Genomic DNA, 16,655 nt, shown 5'->3' with positions numbered 1-16,655 from the left:
TTTCTAAATATTTAGAGGAGATGAACCCTATAATAGATTCTATCATTTGATTTTTATTTTATTTTATGCAATAAATACTTAGTTTCTTGTTCTCAATTATGTGTTTTTAATTCTTAGTTTGATATTTCTAGATTATCGATCCATGTTCGGTGTGCTTAAATTAGAGGTTGAATAGACCTTGTTTAAGATTAGATCTTGCATAATTGACTAGAGTTGCATGCAATTTTAGAAATAGGATGATATAAATCTACCGGATTAGAGTTAAATCTAATAAGGTAATCCATAACACGAGTCAATGTGATAATAAGGGTTTTAATTAGAAATAGGTGTCAATTAATCAACCTAGAGTCAGTTGCTCTTATGCTCGAAAGAGATATTAGCATAATTTAAAGATTTTTACGGATCAAGGTGCTAAGTAAAGAAATTACATAATTTAGATTAATAGTGACAGATGAAATTTGGGCGGATTCTTTTTAGGCTATTGTTTAGTTTTATAGTTGTTAATCGATTATTTTCGTGTTTTGTTCTTTGTCGTGTTCGTTAGTTAATTAAATTAGTTAATTTTAGTTTTTAATCAATCGTTCGAATTATTCGGTTAAATAATAGAAAGACGGTAATTATTAGTACTTGTAGTCTTCGTGGGAACGATATATTTGCTCACCATAGCTATACTATTAATTGATAAGTGCACTTGCCTTAGTCAAATTTTTAGTTAGTTTTGTGACCACCGGTATGATATGTGATCAAATAGATAAACTTTGTTGAGGCTTCTTATGGGACTTTGCTACTAGTAGGAGTAGATACACTTAGTGAATTGGGAAACCATATGCAAACCAAAATGTGTTGGCGACTTGGGTTTTTGTTTTATGCGAGATTGGAATCACTTATTCCTTGCAAAGTTGGGTTAGCTTCATTAAGTGAGGGTAGAACCCTTTTGCCCAACTTCTTTTTGCTAAATATTTCCTGAATGATGAATTTTCGAGAGTTTCTCTTATAGGTAATGTGTCAAATACTGGGCACGGTATTATGGAAAGGCTAAACTCAGGGGTAACTAGGGGCTGGTAAGGTATTAGGCCCCTAAAATGAAAAAAAAATTATTTAGGATCTTTAGAATTTTTAAAATTTTAAATTAATAAAGATAAAATTGTACTTTGACTCTTCTAAAAATAATAAAATTTGATTTAATCCTTTAAAAATTATAAAGATATAGGCTATTAAAATTGTGAAATTATATTTTTACTATCGTAAAAAATAAAATTTAATTTTAGCCCCCTCTAAAAAGATTTTTTGGCTTCGCCTCTGGATAAACTCCTTAAAGGCTTGTGTTAGCGAGTCAATAATGGGAATTCAGTGCAGTTCTGGTTAGACTGTTGGTTGGATTTTGGTCCTTTTAAGTGTTATCCCCATCGAAAAATTATAAGTTGGTTCAAGAGTATTGGTCTAATAATGGTTGGGATTTTCATGCATTAAGAAATTGATTAGAAGATGATATCTTGGAGAATTGCAGGCTCTACCTCCTCTCTTTTTTAGCCACCATGCGAATGAGTTGATTTGGAGCAAAACATCCAATGGGTAATTTTCTCTAAAGTCAGGTTATGATGTTCTTCTTAAGTTGGATGACCACCAATATCCTTTTGTTAAGACCATTTGGAAAACTCGATGTCAACCATGAATACAACATTTTCTCTAGTTAGCTTAGATAGACAGGATAATGACCAATGTCAACCTTAAACTTTGACGCCTTTCTTCTACTGAAAACTGTAGTGTATGTGTTGCGACAACTGAGAATACTTTGCATGTCCTTTGCGATTGTTCCGCGGTTAAGGAAACATGGTAGTCTTGCTTGGTGGCAATACGGGCACGAGCTTCTTCACTTGTGGTCATGTGCCATGGTTTATGTTTAATTTATGCAAGCTTGAGCCAAAGGAAGTAGGGAACATGGGACTGGGGTACGTTGTTCTCCTATGTTTGTTGGCGTATATGGAAGTGGAGGAAGAATTTTTGCTTTCCTAGTAAGATAGTGACTGTTGAGAACAAGCTTACTAGCATCTATCGGGGCTTGCATGAATGGGGCAATGCAATTGATGGTGGCAGGATGAAATCAAGAGTTGAAGCTCTCTTCGGTTAGGAGAAGAAGCCAAAATACCAATTTTTGAAGTTAAAACGTCAATAGGAGCTATGGATAATCAGATATGATAACTGATACAGTAATGGTTGCAAGCGTAGGAGGAGTACTAAGGGATGGTGCTGGAAATTGGCTTGGTGGTTTTCAGGCACATTGTAGGTAGGGCTTAGCAAGGAAAATTGAAAAACCAAAAATTTACTCAAACTGAAATGTTTAGTGGATTTATTGAATGTAAATTTAAAAATCGTAATTACTTGAAATTGAATTGAAATTAATTTTTTATTTAATATATTTTTATTTTTATTTTTATTTTTATTTACAATAATGAAAATAAATTAAAAGTTCTTGAGAAATATTGTCTTTTACAAATATTTATGAATAAATTGTCAAATAATATTCAAAAACAGAAAAACAAAGCTCATTTTCTCAAAATAAATCTAAAAATTTAAAATAAAAAATTAATATGAAAAAATAGAAAATCAAACTGAGTCAAATTGAATTATGATGAACAGTTAAAAAATCTAAAAAAATCTACCAAATCGACGTGATCCTAATTGTGGAAACTACAACATTGAGTTTGCAGAACTTTGGGGCATCTATCCAGGGTTGCTTATGACATGGAATAGAGGGTATATAGAAATGTGTTTGTAGAGAAAAATCTCTTATTTTTTGATGAAATTAGGAGTTAGTGTAAGGATCCATTATATTATTTGGTATCGCTCATTAAGGGCGTGACTAGGGGCTGGTAGGGCCCCAATCTCTCCCTAAAATAGAAATTTTTTTATATAGATCTGTTAAAGTTTTTAAAATTTTAAATTAATAAAGATAAAATTATATTTTAACTCTCTAAAAATGATAAAACTTTCATTTAATCCTTTAAAATTATAAAATATAAGCTATTAAAATTGTACAATTACATTTTTACTATCATAAAAATTACAATTTAATTTCAACCATCAAAAAGAATTTTCTGACTTCGCCCTTATCGCTCATTAGAGAGTTACTGCGTCGACAATGGAGATGTAAATTTAACTACATCCCTTCACAACACAACTTTGTCGCAGATCAAGGAGAGTCTATTGATGGAAGAAAAACTTTAGCTTCATCCTCTTTTGTAACCAAAAGAGAAATATTTAAGCGATTTTCAAGTTCCCAATATAAATTATATAATATACAAGCAAATATGTGGTCCATTACATTAATCTTGATAATAAAAAACGATGTTGGAGTGGAGAATGGGGCGGGTAGCCCATGGAAATCTATAAGGCCAACCAATTTCAGGCCCTATAAGACCCCCAACATTCTTTATCTACCTACTCGTAGGCACAGCAAAGCGACCAAAAAAACCTTCATTGTTTTGGTGAAGAAGAAAGCCATGTCTTCGACTCAATCAAGCTACAACCTGCTACTTTGGATACATTTTTCCCCTTCATTAGCTCCCTTACTTTCTCAGCTTCATCAAACTTGCTAGCAGCGGCGTATATGTTTGACAACAAAACATAATAACCTGCTTTCTCTGGCTCTAGACTAATAAGTTTCTTTGCTATTCGTTCACCTACTTCAACATTATTATGAACTCGACACCCGGCTACAATAGCTCCTAGAATGGCTGCATCAGGTTCCATAGGCATTCCTTTTATAAAATCCTCTGCCTGCTCCAAAAGCCCTGCTCTCGCCAAACAATCAACCATGCTCGCATAGTGTTTCAACTCTGGCGTCACCCCATAATCTCTCATCATTTCAAAACATGAAGTTGCTATTTCTGCTTCTCCACCATGCGCACATGCTGATAATATACCAAGAAATGTAACTTCATTGGGTTTTATCCCCTTGGCAATCATATCCTCAAAAGTTCCAATGCAGTAGTAACATTCCCGCTCAACCCGTATCCCAATATGAGAGAGCTCCAAGAAATGACATCTCTTTGGTTCATCATATCGAAAACCCTGTGAGCATAAGTTAACATAGCACACTTTAAGTACATATCAACAATAGCATTCCCTAAATTCAATTCCATCCCCAACCACCTTTTCACACACCATCCATGAACACTCTTCCCATGCTTTAACCACCCCAATTGTCCGCACATTAAAACCAAGCTTAACATAACCACCCAATCAGGCGTAACCCCAGCATCGACCATCTCTCTAAACAATTCCAAACCCAAAGTCGGTTCCTCATGTTTTGCATATCCATCCAACATTGCCGTCCACATCACTGCATCTCTTTTTGGCATTCCATCAAATAGGACTCGTGCATAAAAAATCTTCCCAAAACTAACATACAAGAAAACCAGAGCAGAAGCAACAAATGGACTCCTTTCGAAACCCAATTTGACGCACAACCCATGAAAAGAGACAGCTAGGTTCACCAGTCCACAACCCACGCATGCCCTTAAAACAAGCGGGAGAGTGAAGTCATCAGGTCTGACATTAGAGCTCTGCCACATATGAAGAAACAAATGTATGGCTTGACAGGGGGAATTTGAGCGGGAGAACTCGCCGATTATGATATTCCAAGAATAGATATTCCTTTGGGGCATATGAAAGAAGACGGAAAGAGAGTAAGGGACGAGGTGTTTGTGCCGAGAATAAGCCAAAACAAGCCTAGAACTAAGAACAACATTGTCATAAAGCGAGGTCCTGAGCAAGCGAGCGTGAAGGTGGCGTAAATGCTTGCAGTTTGGCGAGGAGTTAATAAGGGAGAAGTAGCAGGAGATGAGGTTGGAATTGGTTGGGCCTGAACAAGCCAATGTTGAATAATACAGCTGCTTCAACAGAGTCTTCATGTTTGATCTGGCATTACAATACTAATACAAGTAACTTGCCTTTATTTTGGGGGTGGGGTGGGGGGAATTAATCATCTTGATTACTAATTGCGGGATAGTAAACAAACAAGAATAAGAAAGCAAATCATTAAGGTATAAAATAAAACAGCCAGGTTGGTGTTCTTTGTTTCTCCTCCTTCTGCTACACCTTCCTTTTATAGCTGGAACAGATTTTGTTTTACTAATTAGAGAGCCTTAAAGACTAAACACTCAGTCCTCTTATTCAAATACAATTTCCCTACCACAAGGTAAATAAAGGGGAATAAAGAAGTGATCACACCCATATGAAATCGACTTGACATCTCTACATGAATGAAGTAAAGAAAAGGATAGTTTGGTGTCGATATTTTTAACGTCAAGCACATGTTGCTGTGATGGCGAAGGCTTCGACTACTGGCTTTGGGGGGGGGATTTCGTTACTTTGCTTCGTGTTTTCGTCGCTTTGCTTCATGTTTTCATCCTTCATCTTTGCTAAGAAGTCGTTGAAGCAGTCATCCAATGTTCGGAATGGCTCATTCGGGTACAAACTGCAGGCTTCGGTTTCATTCGGGCCTTCGATTGGGAAGTTGATTTGACAACCCTTTATGAAGATGTCATGGGTGAATGATGCAACAACACTCTGTGGGATAATATTCTCTGCAAATTCAAGGCAACTAATTTAGCTGAAGTAAAGAAATGCAGGGGAGAACACTACTGCTGGTCCTTTAGGTCAATTAATAAGGGTGTATGATGATAATGATGGACCTGCCGCAGCCGAGAGAAGGTCTTCCTCAGTGACGGTAACTCGAGGGAGTGTTCGCCGGATTTTCCTTTCCCACAAAGCTGCAAGCTCGTTCATGTTATAGAAATTGCAGGCAGGCCTAAAATGAACTGACTTGTTCAAGGTCCTAATGTCATCAACAGTTTTCATGGTGAATTTTCCTATATCGGTGCCTGCAACGAAGTAAGCTGCACCCAGGAGGCATAAACAAAGGATTCAATAGTTGAATTCAGGGAATAGGGAAGTACCAAGCCTGGAGTGGTATCACAATATATATATTTAAAAGCAAAGGCTCGAAACCACAAAATATCATAAATCAACGAACAACTAACCTGTGGATGATATCCAAGTTGTTAGAACCACCCATTAACTAATTTCTTACCATCTCCTTCTCGGAAAAATGATTGTACAGATCCCTTTTCAATTATTTAATAACATTTTAGTAATTTTGTTCATGCCATTAACAAATAATTTTGATAATTTTTTAACTTAACCCCTGAACTTTAGATCTCGAACCTTGAACTTTAAATTCAAATCTTGAACCTCGAACTCTAGAACTTTAACCTAAACCTTGAAGTTGAATCCAAACTTAAAACCATGAACCTCAAACTCGAATCGAGGTTTAGGTTCAGGATTAAGGTTCGAGTTCGGGCTCGGGCTTGGGTTTGGGGTTCAATGTTCAAGGTTTAGAATTTTGAGTTTGGGTTTAAGGTTTAAGATTTATAGTTTAGGTTAAATAAATTACCAAAATTATGTATTAATGACATAAAAAATTATTAAAATATCATTAAATAATTAGAAAATAATACAAAATAATGTCACGCCTTACTTCATACAATCCTTTCCCCTCTTGGTTATGTGTTTCACATGATTTTCATTTATTTGTATAACATGTATACAATTTTCTAACCTATAAACATTCAAGTTATAGTGCGAATTGAATGTATATATTTATAAATTCTAAAATTATTATTAATACTATTAATTTATTTTTTTATACTAATAATCTAATAATATTACTTTTATCATAATGTTCTCTCTTCTTCTTCTTTTTAACATTTTATATTGTAACAACAGTTTTCATATTAATGGTATAAAAAAAATTTCATAATAATTATTTTGATATGGTATCTTCATATAGTTGGTTTCGTAAAGTACAAAGTTGGGCCATAAGAGTTGAAGCATGTAAGTACTTATAAAGATGTAGACATGACATTCTCCTGGACTAGTTAATCTTATGTGCGGGGTAGAAGAGAGGTGTAATTTTTATCCCTTGAAAGAAATTCGAATTTGTAGTTAAGGGATAAAATATTTTCAGGAACAAACAAATTATAATAATTTTTATCTCTATTTTCAGTCCTTTTTTAATGTCTTGCAATAAATTCATAAAAATAATTTTTATCAATATAGTTTTTTCTTGATATCTTTGGTTAATTTGGTGTTTATTTTTATAAGCCAACAAAAATACTTAATAGTTTGATATAGATTACCTTTGACGCTGCCATCTCCATAGATTTCGAAATGATCCAAGGGTGGAATGACCTCGGAAGGATGCCTATTGTTGTGGTAGGGCCAAGAAGCAATGGAATTACAACAAATGTAGGTGTAAGGGATCTCCAGCTTTTCAATCAGACGCCTGACCTGACGCTTTTCCTTGTACATGGTGAGCCCAGGCTCTACTGGATCAGCTCGGTCCACATCGTGTCCAAACTCCGACGGCAAGAACCTCTGCCACCCACAAAACAACCCAAATATGTTAACGAAAAGTTCTTTTGCTTCTTTAGTGAAAGTAAGTAGTAATGTAGGTACCTTAACTGTGCCGGCAGAGTGAATTGCCTCAACCAAAGACAGCTGATCTAGTATTGTGGCGCCACCCAGAGCTGATATTACTATCTCAATCTGGTGCTCTTTCAGCAGTTTCACCATTAACTCCTTGTCATTTGCCAATCCCTGGAAACAAACAAGTTATAGAAGAATCTACATATAAAACGAACACAAATTTAGAAGTATAATATGATATTTGTACATTCAACAGTATGGCGCCTCTGTCCCGAAGGGCTTTGGCTACTTTGTCCTTGGAATATTGGTTTCCGGAACTTGGCCTGACCAGAACATAAGTGGGTCGACCAGCATCCAAGCTGGCGTCAGCCACGAACCGACCAATAAAGCCGGTTGCTCCGACTATGAGGACACGGCCGTTAGCTACCGAGACAGTCATGGTTAGCGTTATTGCAAGATTAGATAAAGCAACTTTGGTTGAGACGTAGATTGTTGACCATGGGATTGCTATACTTATATATAGGGGGCGCTGAGGCTGGTCCAACTACCCTTCAGTATTTAAGCTCAACAACCTCAGCCCACATCAAACTCTCATCCCTGGAAAATTTGAAAGCACAACATTCCAACCCAACAGCTGTAAGTATGCAATATTTTTAGGTCAATTTTAATAAACACCTAACATGGACGCTCATGTAGATTCCTTTGCATGTCTCAAATGGAATATTCTTCAAATTTGTGTAGCAAGCAATACTACAAAACTCACTTTTACTATAAACAGACCAAGGTCTTTCTTTTAATTTTATATAAATTTGCATCACTAAGTAATAAATGAAACATGTTTGACTGATAGTTAAGAAACTCGTGAGTGTGATGGGATGACGATGAGATGAGAGTGAGACGAGACGAGACGATGAACAAACTAAAATGGAATCGCCAATTCAATTGTATTCTGCTTAATTTTCTTTTCGAAATCTTCTACCTTGAAAAGTAAAACCAACCTAATTTTCCTTGTCTTTTATTGCTGACTTAGTGAAGCTCCTCCTTTTTCTTTTTTTCTTCTTTTACCTTTTTCTCCCTTTAATTTGTCTGATATTTATTTTTTTTTCCCAAAAAATTCACTGATATCTACAAAAACTAAGCCTTATGTTTGGTAAATCATTAAAAAACTTCATCTCATTAAAAAAAAATTTAGTATTTAATATATTTTTAAAAGTGTTTAATAACCATAATAAATTTCCACTTAGTTTAAAATTTTCAACCAAAAGAATGTGTTGAGCAAAATAAGTACATATATAACTCTTACCTCTCTTGATAGGATGGAAAATAAGAAGGATTGAAGAATAGGGCAAAAAAGTGCAAAGAAAATAAATTTTGAATTTGCTTGGTAGGGATAAAAGTGAAAGGAAAGAAAATAATAGGGATGATTATTTTTCATCCCACTGGATAAAAATCAATCATTTCAAATTGGGATGATAAGATGAGAGAAAATAAGAGAAGTGTTAAGTTAGGATGTCTAAGTCGTTGAAATTTCATTTTAAACAAAATGAAAATTTTCAAATTTCAACATTTAATATTTTATTTTCAACCAATTGAATGAAATAAGTAGGTAAATAGCTACTTACGGCTTAATATAGAAAATATTAAGTTGATTTTATTTTATTAAAAGTTAAAATAAATTACCCTTTTTTAGAAAATAAAATATTTGAGTTATTAGATGTATATTTTATCCAGAACTATTCAAAATAATATAAGATATTAAATTAATAATATTAAAAATAAAAATAAATATTTTTAAAAAAATAAACATTTGCTTTTATCAAACAATAAAATTATACTCAGTGTTTATATTTACTAATTTACCAAACAATTTTTTAATATATACTCAACACTTATAAAATTTAGTATTAAAAATTCAGCACTTAATTTTTTAATTTATCAAACACATTCTTCGTTGAAAGTTATGCATTTTGTTTAAAAAAGTCATTTTCTTTCCTCTCACTTTTCAACATTACCAAGTTAAGGAGGGTAACCAAATCACTTTTATTTTCATTTTTTTTCCATCTTTCCTACAAAAACACAGAAAATTTATATTTTTTTTATCTTTCTATTTTTCTACCCATTCAATTTTTCATCTTTCTAATTTTTTTCTATTCTACCAAGTAAAGCCTAAACGTTTGATAAATTGAAAAATAAAGTGCTAAAAAAAAGTTAAGTACTGAAAAATTTAAGTGTTTAATTTAAGTTATAAAATTAAGTATCGATTATAATTAGATTGTTTGATAAAGGATATATAATACAATCTTAAATGAAGTAGGATAAAATAAAACAAAAACAATTGAATTTATTCTCTATTAAGTGATAAGTAAGTCCTATCTACTTAATATTTTTTATATTTTTTTTGTGCAAAAAATTCTATCTAGTAAATTTCATTGTGGGTGTTTAAAAAACCAAGTTGCTAAAAGTATTAATTTTCAGTTAATTGAATTTTTTCTAACACTGGGTTTAAGTTATTTTATTTTTAGAAAAACTATTTTCAAAATAATCACCGCTTTACTTTTTAAAATAAATAAAATAATTAATTTTTATCTAAAACTATTAAAAGTAATATCAATAAATATATCAATAAAAATATAATTATAAAATAAGCAAATTTCAAAATTCAAAATTTTTATTATCAAATAATATAATTTTATTTAGTACTTAATTAAATTAATGGCATAACGATTTTATAATATAAATTCAACCCTTGTTAAAATTTGCATTAAAAAATCTGTACTTAATAATTGGTTTAATTTGTTTAATGTATAATCATAAATAAATATTTAATTAACTATAATTAGAATGAAATCAAAACAAAATATATTTAGAGTCAAATTTGAAATATATATAAATCAAAATTAATTAAAATAAAATTGACGCATAATAAAACTTAAACCTCGATTAAATATATATATATATAAAGAGAGATTAAAAAATGAGGGAGTTGGTAGAAATAGTTTAAGATATTATAAATAATGATGTTTGCGGCTGCCTTTAAAGATATGGTATGTTTGAGCTATATGATTAATTATCAAATATGCCAGCGCAGACAATAATTTGTTTCGTGAAATAGATTCCATTCCATGGTTACGTGATGTTGAAGAAAAGTGGGATATGTAGAGCTCAATGCTGCTGTACAAGTTGCATTTTTTTTTATTTTTGCTTCAAAGCTCAATCCTGATGAAAAAATACATTTCAAAAAGGCGTGGCAGGTTAATTACCTCACCTAACGTGTCATTCTTACGATGGTGCCCAGCCCACCTAACTAACAACGATGACACACGCGCATTTATTTAAAATAGCTAATTAAGAGTAGGTTTAATTCTAAAAATACTCATTTTTGTTTGTTTTAGATTATATTTTAGTCACTTACGTTATTGTTTTGTTACGAAGTGGTCACTCAACCATTAAGCTTTTTTACCTCCCTAACGGTGGTCCTACATGGCAATTTAAATGAGTTTTAAATGTCAACTTAGATGTCCTATGTGGTAGTTCAAATTAAATTTATTTAATTAAAAACATTTAAAATCTATTTGGACTACCGTTAAAGAGGTAATAGAGTTTAACAGTAGAGTGACTACTTGATAACAAAACAAAAACGTAAGTGATTAAAACATAGCATTTCAAGTATAAATGACTAAAATTGATATCTAAATTTAGATATTCTCAAATTATATTTAAAAAATTAGGAGGTTGGTTTGTAAAGTTAATTTGAAAAATGCTGAATTTAGATGGATTTCTATTAACCGAACTAATGAGAAGGCATACCCATGGCGAAAAAGTTAAAATTCCATCTAACTTTCCATTCAAAAGCCGACCCAATTATTGTCATGTTGACTCAACATTAATTCAATCATATTCGTAGTTACCCCATGCCAGGATTAATGATTTCTTTTCTTTTTCCACAACCATTTAATTGTATTGTTTGGAAATTTTCACCTAATTTAATTTCCATCTCTTTCAAAAAATAATTACAACAGTATCAATTTCGAAAATAAATAATTAAATCACAGTGTTAAGATGTAGCAATAAAAATAAAATGAAAAATTAAAATTAAATAACCTAAACAGATGTAAACCATTTATTGGGTAAAATTTTTAACCCATTTTCTACGTAAAAGAAAAAAAATAGTTCATGAGAAAAAAATATACACTCAAAAAAAGTATTTATCGTAATTTTTTGGTTTTAAATTTTTTTTTCAGTTTTTTACATTAAATTATAACATAGAAATGTCATAAATAATTAAAAAATTACGCATATAACAAATCCCTATATTTGAATCATGGTTGTCCTTAAGCATGAAACTAATGCAAATGCATTGCAACATAAAGAAATACTTAACTCAAATCGACAATTGAAAATATCATTATATACTAATGGAACAAGCAAACATGTTTTCATGAATATAATCAAAATCTTGTATGTTAAATAAAATATAACAATACTAATTCATACAATTAGGAAGTATTAAAAACAATAAACCTTCATACTCATGTGTCACCATCCTTTCAAACAGTCTGCAATGTATAAGGGTGCGTTTGGTTCGCTGTATTAGATTAGAGGTGTATTGGAGTAAAGGTGTAATAGCAAATCAACTGTTTGGTTGAATGTAACGGAATAGAGGCGTAATAATAATCTTGTGTTTGGTTGAATGGAATAGAGGTGTAATAGCATAATGGAAAATACTAAAATAACTAGAATACCCTTAGCATAAATTTGTTTTGGTAAATAATTATTGTTATTGTTATTTAAATTTTAATAAGATTATTATTATCAGTAATAAATATTTTAATCATAATTAAACATAATTATTATTAAATATATTTTAATTAAAATATATAATTTAATAAAATTCTTATAATTAGCAGAAATTTGTTTTGGTAAATTATTATTGTTATTGTTATTTAAATTTTAATAAGATTATTAATATCAATAATAAATAATTTAATCATATTTAAACATAATTATTATTAAATATATTTTAATTAAAATATATAATTTAATAAAATTCTTAATAATTAATATTCTTATATGAATTTACTCAAATCATAATATATGATACTGTAAAATATAAATTAACATAATTATTATTAAATATATTTTAATTAAAATATATAATTTAATAAAATTCTTAATAATTAATATTCTTATATGAATTTACTCAAATCATAATATATGATACTATAAATGAAAATTTGAAATAATTAATATTAAATATATTTTAATTATAATATATGATTTAAAATAATTTAAAATAATTATAACTAATAAATTATATTTTATGAATTTGTATAATCTAAAATAATAATTATTACATATAATTTAATAATTAATATTAAATTTCATAAAATACTTGATAATAAATTTTCTTATATGAATTTATACAATTTAAAATAATTAATATTAAATATAATTTAATAGTGATATATAATTTCATAAAATTCTCAATAATAAATTGTTCTTATATGAATTTACTAAAATCAATATATAACTTGAGAATTATATTCTGCATAAACATAATTAATTTATATTAAGAAAAAGTTAGATGAAAATGAAATTGTACATCATAATCCATATGTTATATAGTTTTACAACATCAAAAAGTTTGAACATTGATTTACGCCTCACACTTTGTGCAATTCTACAAATTTCCAACCATATTGTCAATGCAGCACCAATTCTTTTACGCCTCACACTTTGTGCAATTAAGGCAGACGAGCCATTACTGCACCATATTAAAATTAGAACTCAGTATCAATCCCCTCACACTTTAGAGATGCAAATTTATGAACATCGAACATTTTAGAGCAATGTATATGAATATGCTAGTTCGGAGCCCAATAAAATACATGACAAAACTCATTCTTATGGCCTAATCAAAATAACAACAAGCTTTGCACATTTCTCTAAGGATAAACTCACTTCCTATGCTTACATCAGTATCTTTTTCATGGAAGTAGTCAATTCTGTCAATTAAATTATGTCTTATGCAGCACTTAATACAACTTGATCCATTCGAAGGTTGACTTTAGCAGGTATCCAAGGTTGCTAACGCACTCCAGGCCACATAATAATGTAATTTAAGTAATGTTAACACGTCCAGGTTGACTACATTTTGCCATTTGGCAGTGTTCAAACATAATCCCTTCATTCAAATACAGAATTTGCATATTTTACTGTCATTCTTACGATAGGATGCTGGCCTGTAAGGATTTTCATGCATGCAAGACTGTATGAACGTATATTTACCTCTATTTTATTGTAACAACGAATTCGAGAAATTGTGTTTCTAGGCCTGCTTATTAACCACCTTTGGGATCTATTAATTAATTCAAATAAAATAGCAGGATTGAGTTAAGAAGTATTTGGAGGAAAGGACCTTAGAAAGATTCAATACTTGAGGTTTTATGAACCGTTCAACCTAAAGATATACATGGACACCCTAATCCAGTTCAAAAACTTAAGCTAGAAAGTGGAAACGCCATAATTGGATTTTTTTTAAGTCAATAGAGTATTTAGAGAACGAAGAAGACCAGTTCCATTGCAATGTATAATGGGACATAGTGATCGAAGAATGAGTCATTCACATTTCTTTAGAAAACAGTAATTCATTACAGCCTTGGCAAATCTTTCATCTGTTTCCATTTTTAAAAATGGAATTAAAGAATGAAAATGATAATGGACCTGCAGTGTGGCTAGAATCTATAAATAGACATGCTTTCGAACTAGATTTCTCACCCCTCATAAACTAACAATTCTTAGAAGAATCTAATCGAGCTTAGGTTTGGTACTTACAGCAATGAAAGGTGTTCAATTCCTTGTAGCATTTGTGCTCTTGGCTTTGGCTTCTAAACTTGTCTCAGCTTTAGATCCAAGCCCTCTTCAGGACTTTTGTGTAGCAATTAATGATACTAAAGATGGTGGTGTGTTCTTTAGTTCTTTGTTTTCTTTGAAACTTTATCTTTGCAATATATTTGTTTCGACTCTTAATAATACTTCTTCTTTGCATTTACGCAGTTTTTGTTAATGGCAAGTTCTGCAAGGACCCAAAGCTTGCCAAAGCAGAAGACTTCTACCTTTCAGGGCTCAACATTCCAGAGTTAGAGGTTTTCTATAACCTAAGTTTTCTAGAGTTCCATCTTTCCTATTCGTTTGTTCAGCTCTAATTCTTTTAATTGCTATTGTTTTCTACCCTAAACTAAAAGATCATGGAAAAGGAATCTATGTGTCATATGCAACAAAAAGATTAAGAAAATGGCTCAATGAAACAAATATCTGCCCCTAACAATGCAAAATATTTAATTTCATTTTTATTTGAGAATTTATACTAAAATCAAGCATATTATGCTTATATTCTAATGAAAATGCTAATCAGCCTCGAGACAATGGATTGAAAGAATAACATCATGAAAACAAATGCAAAACCAACCTTGCAAATCAAAAGGTCTTCTGTCTTTAAAGAATTTTCCTTCTAGCTCCTCCTGAAAGGAAATAAGATAACTTTCTCACACTCCAGACCAGAAGGTAAACAGCAAGGCAATAAAATTAAGAGAAAAGCAACGTCTTAAAGATGAGTCATATAGCAATGAAAAGGCCCATGATTAGCATAGTACGTAAAGGCCATTTTACAATTTGATTGAGGTTGAGCTTGTTATGTTGGATCCGCTGGTTTTTGGTAGACTTGTCAAATGTTTGATTCCTCCCCTCTCGAGCTCCATGTTAAAATTATTCTCTGACAAAGTTATTTTGAACTTAATGCAGGCCTTGCACAATATTAGGAAAAATGTATTGTTGATATTGCCAGATCAAGCTTATTTTTAGCCACCTATTGCACATCAGCTTGGTTAGTGTTATATTTTTTCTACCGCGCCATGCATTATATTAAAAAAAATTATTCTTCATGATCAGTATTTTCTAATGCTTTTCAACTTCAATTAGACTTCTCCCTTGAGATATGATTTTTTCCGTTAAAATAACTAAAGCATGGTAAATACGCTTAGAAAGAAAACAGTGGGAGAATATCTTCCTGAAATTGTTAGTTGAAAGCGACTTAGAAATTTCTGCATCTGGTTGTAATTTTAGCAAAAAGATATAGTTGAATTTAACAAAATCAATCGCATGATAAAATGTGGTTCTTGAGATCCAAAACAAACAGGAATGTTTATGTTTTCCTAGAGAGGCATAGTTTTGGGTGACAAAGCCTTGAGAAGCCGGTAGGCATCCAAGGGAATAACACCGGCCTGTGAGTACAATGCTGTGTGATGTGGTGCAGGAAAGTGAAATACCCGATCGGCCGGGGGTCGGAACAAAAGCAAAACCAGTAAACCTCAACAGAGCAGTGTAATAATGATAGCAAAGTTCTCACAAAAATAACCAAAATAAATAAATAAATAGAAATTCACAAACACCATCTAGACAGAAAGAAGAAAGTGAATATAAAAATCCCATTTCTTGGAATAAATTGATAGCCAAAGATACTGCATTAAGCTATTAAAGAAATACTGAAAAACAAAAAATCCCAATTCTTTTTTCTTTGGCTCAGCAAAAAAACCCCATCCATAGATTCTTAAACTTTTAATAGAAAACCCTTCTAAAATCACGAGTTCGAATAATACTGCATTTAGCCAAGTAGAGAAAAGAATCATTTATATGAAAGCTACTGGCTTTACTACTACTTATTTGCGATATCTAGCTATGTAATATAGCAAGTTGTGTAAGATTGCAGTGCCATGAACACGGTTGACTCTGAATAAACCACAGATTATTTAGGCTTTGAATAGGCTAATATGTTTGCCTAAAATCTTCCATGTCAAATTAAAAATGGCAATGTAACAATCTCATGCTAATTTCATTGAAAATATTGGCCTTTGTATTGAGCTAACCACTAATTACTGTCCACCTCTCATTACATCTCTTGCGTTCCTCCTGTATATGTTTTTTTTTCTTTTTTATTGCAGAAATCTGGTTGAATTCTAGAATTGTTACTTTGTTTTGGACGTTCAAATCAAGGTTCTACATCTGGGTAAACATGGAGGGTTATTCATCAGATGGATCTAATTCATTTTTTGGCTCAAACATACCCAACAAGCCACAACTTCCACACCAAACTGTAAATTTACAAGGTC

At 31.4% G+C, this 16,655-nt stretch overlaps 2 protein-coding genes across 2 annotated transcripts; both read right to left on the bottom strand.

The window, feature by feature from the left end:
• Nucleotides 1–3,024: 3,024 nt before the first annotated feature.
• On the bottom strand, nucleotides 3,025–4,913 carry LOC107946450 (pentatricopeptide repeat-containing protein At4g14170-like). Its single transcript, XM_016880782.2, is given in 2 exon segments — nucleotides 3,025–3,977; nucleotides 3,980–4,913. Coding segments are annotated over 2 exon segments (1,437 nt in total). The 3' UTR covers nucleotides 3,025–3,474.
• Nucleotides 4,914–5,025: 112 nt separating this feature from the next.
• LOC107946451 (leucoanthocyanidin reductase) lies at nucleotides 5,026–8,480 on the bottom strand. The gene is made up of 5 exons (XM_016880783.2): nucleotides 7,739–8,480; nucleotides 7,522–7,662; nucleotides 7,203–7,440; nucleotides 5,697–5,900; nucleotides 5,026–5,588 (listed from the first exon to the last, which is right to left on the bottom strand). Exons 1-5 carry the CDS (start codon nucleotides 7,928–7,930, stop codon nucleotides 5,308–5,310), a joined length of 1,056 nt encoding a protein of 351 aa, XP_016736272.1. The 5' UTR covers nucleotides 7,931–8,480; the 3' UTR covers nucleotides 5,026–5,307.
• Nucleotides 8,481–16,655: the final 8,175 nt, after the last annotated feature.

The sequence above is a fragment of the Gossypium hirsutum genome, chromosome D12 (genome assembly GCF_007990345.1).
Source record: "Gossypium hirsutum isolate 1008001.06 chromosome D12, Gossypium_hirsutum_v2.1, whole genome shotgun sequence".
Classification (NCBI taxonomy): Eukaryota; Viridiplantae; Streptophyta; class Magnoliopsida; order Malvales; family Malvaceae; genus Gossypium; species Gossypium hirsutum.
This window is presented reverse-complemented; position numbering and strand designations above follow the sequence as displayed.

What these genes read in the sequence shown, in the direction of transcription:
- LOC107946451 (XM_016880783.2), bottom strand. Translation starts at nt 7,930, where the DNA reads ATGACTGTCTCGGTAGCTAACGGCCGTGTCCTCATAGTCGGAGCAACC. An exon ending in TGGAGATGGCAGCGTCAAAG is followed by an intron (nt 5,901 to 7,202) that starts GTAATCTATATC and finishes TCCTGGGTGCAG; the next exon opens with CTTACTTCGTTGCAGGCACC. An exon ending in CCTTCTCTCGGCTGCGGCAG is followed by an intron (nt 5,589 to 5,696) that starts GTCCATCATTAT and finishes TTGAATTTGCAG; the next exon opens with AGAATATTATCCCACAGAGT.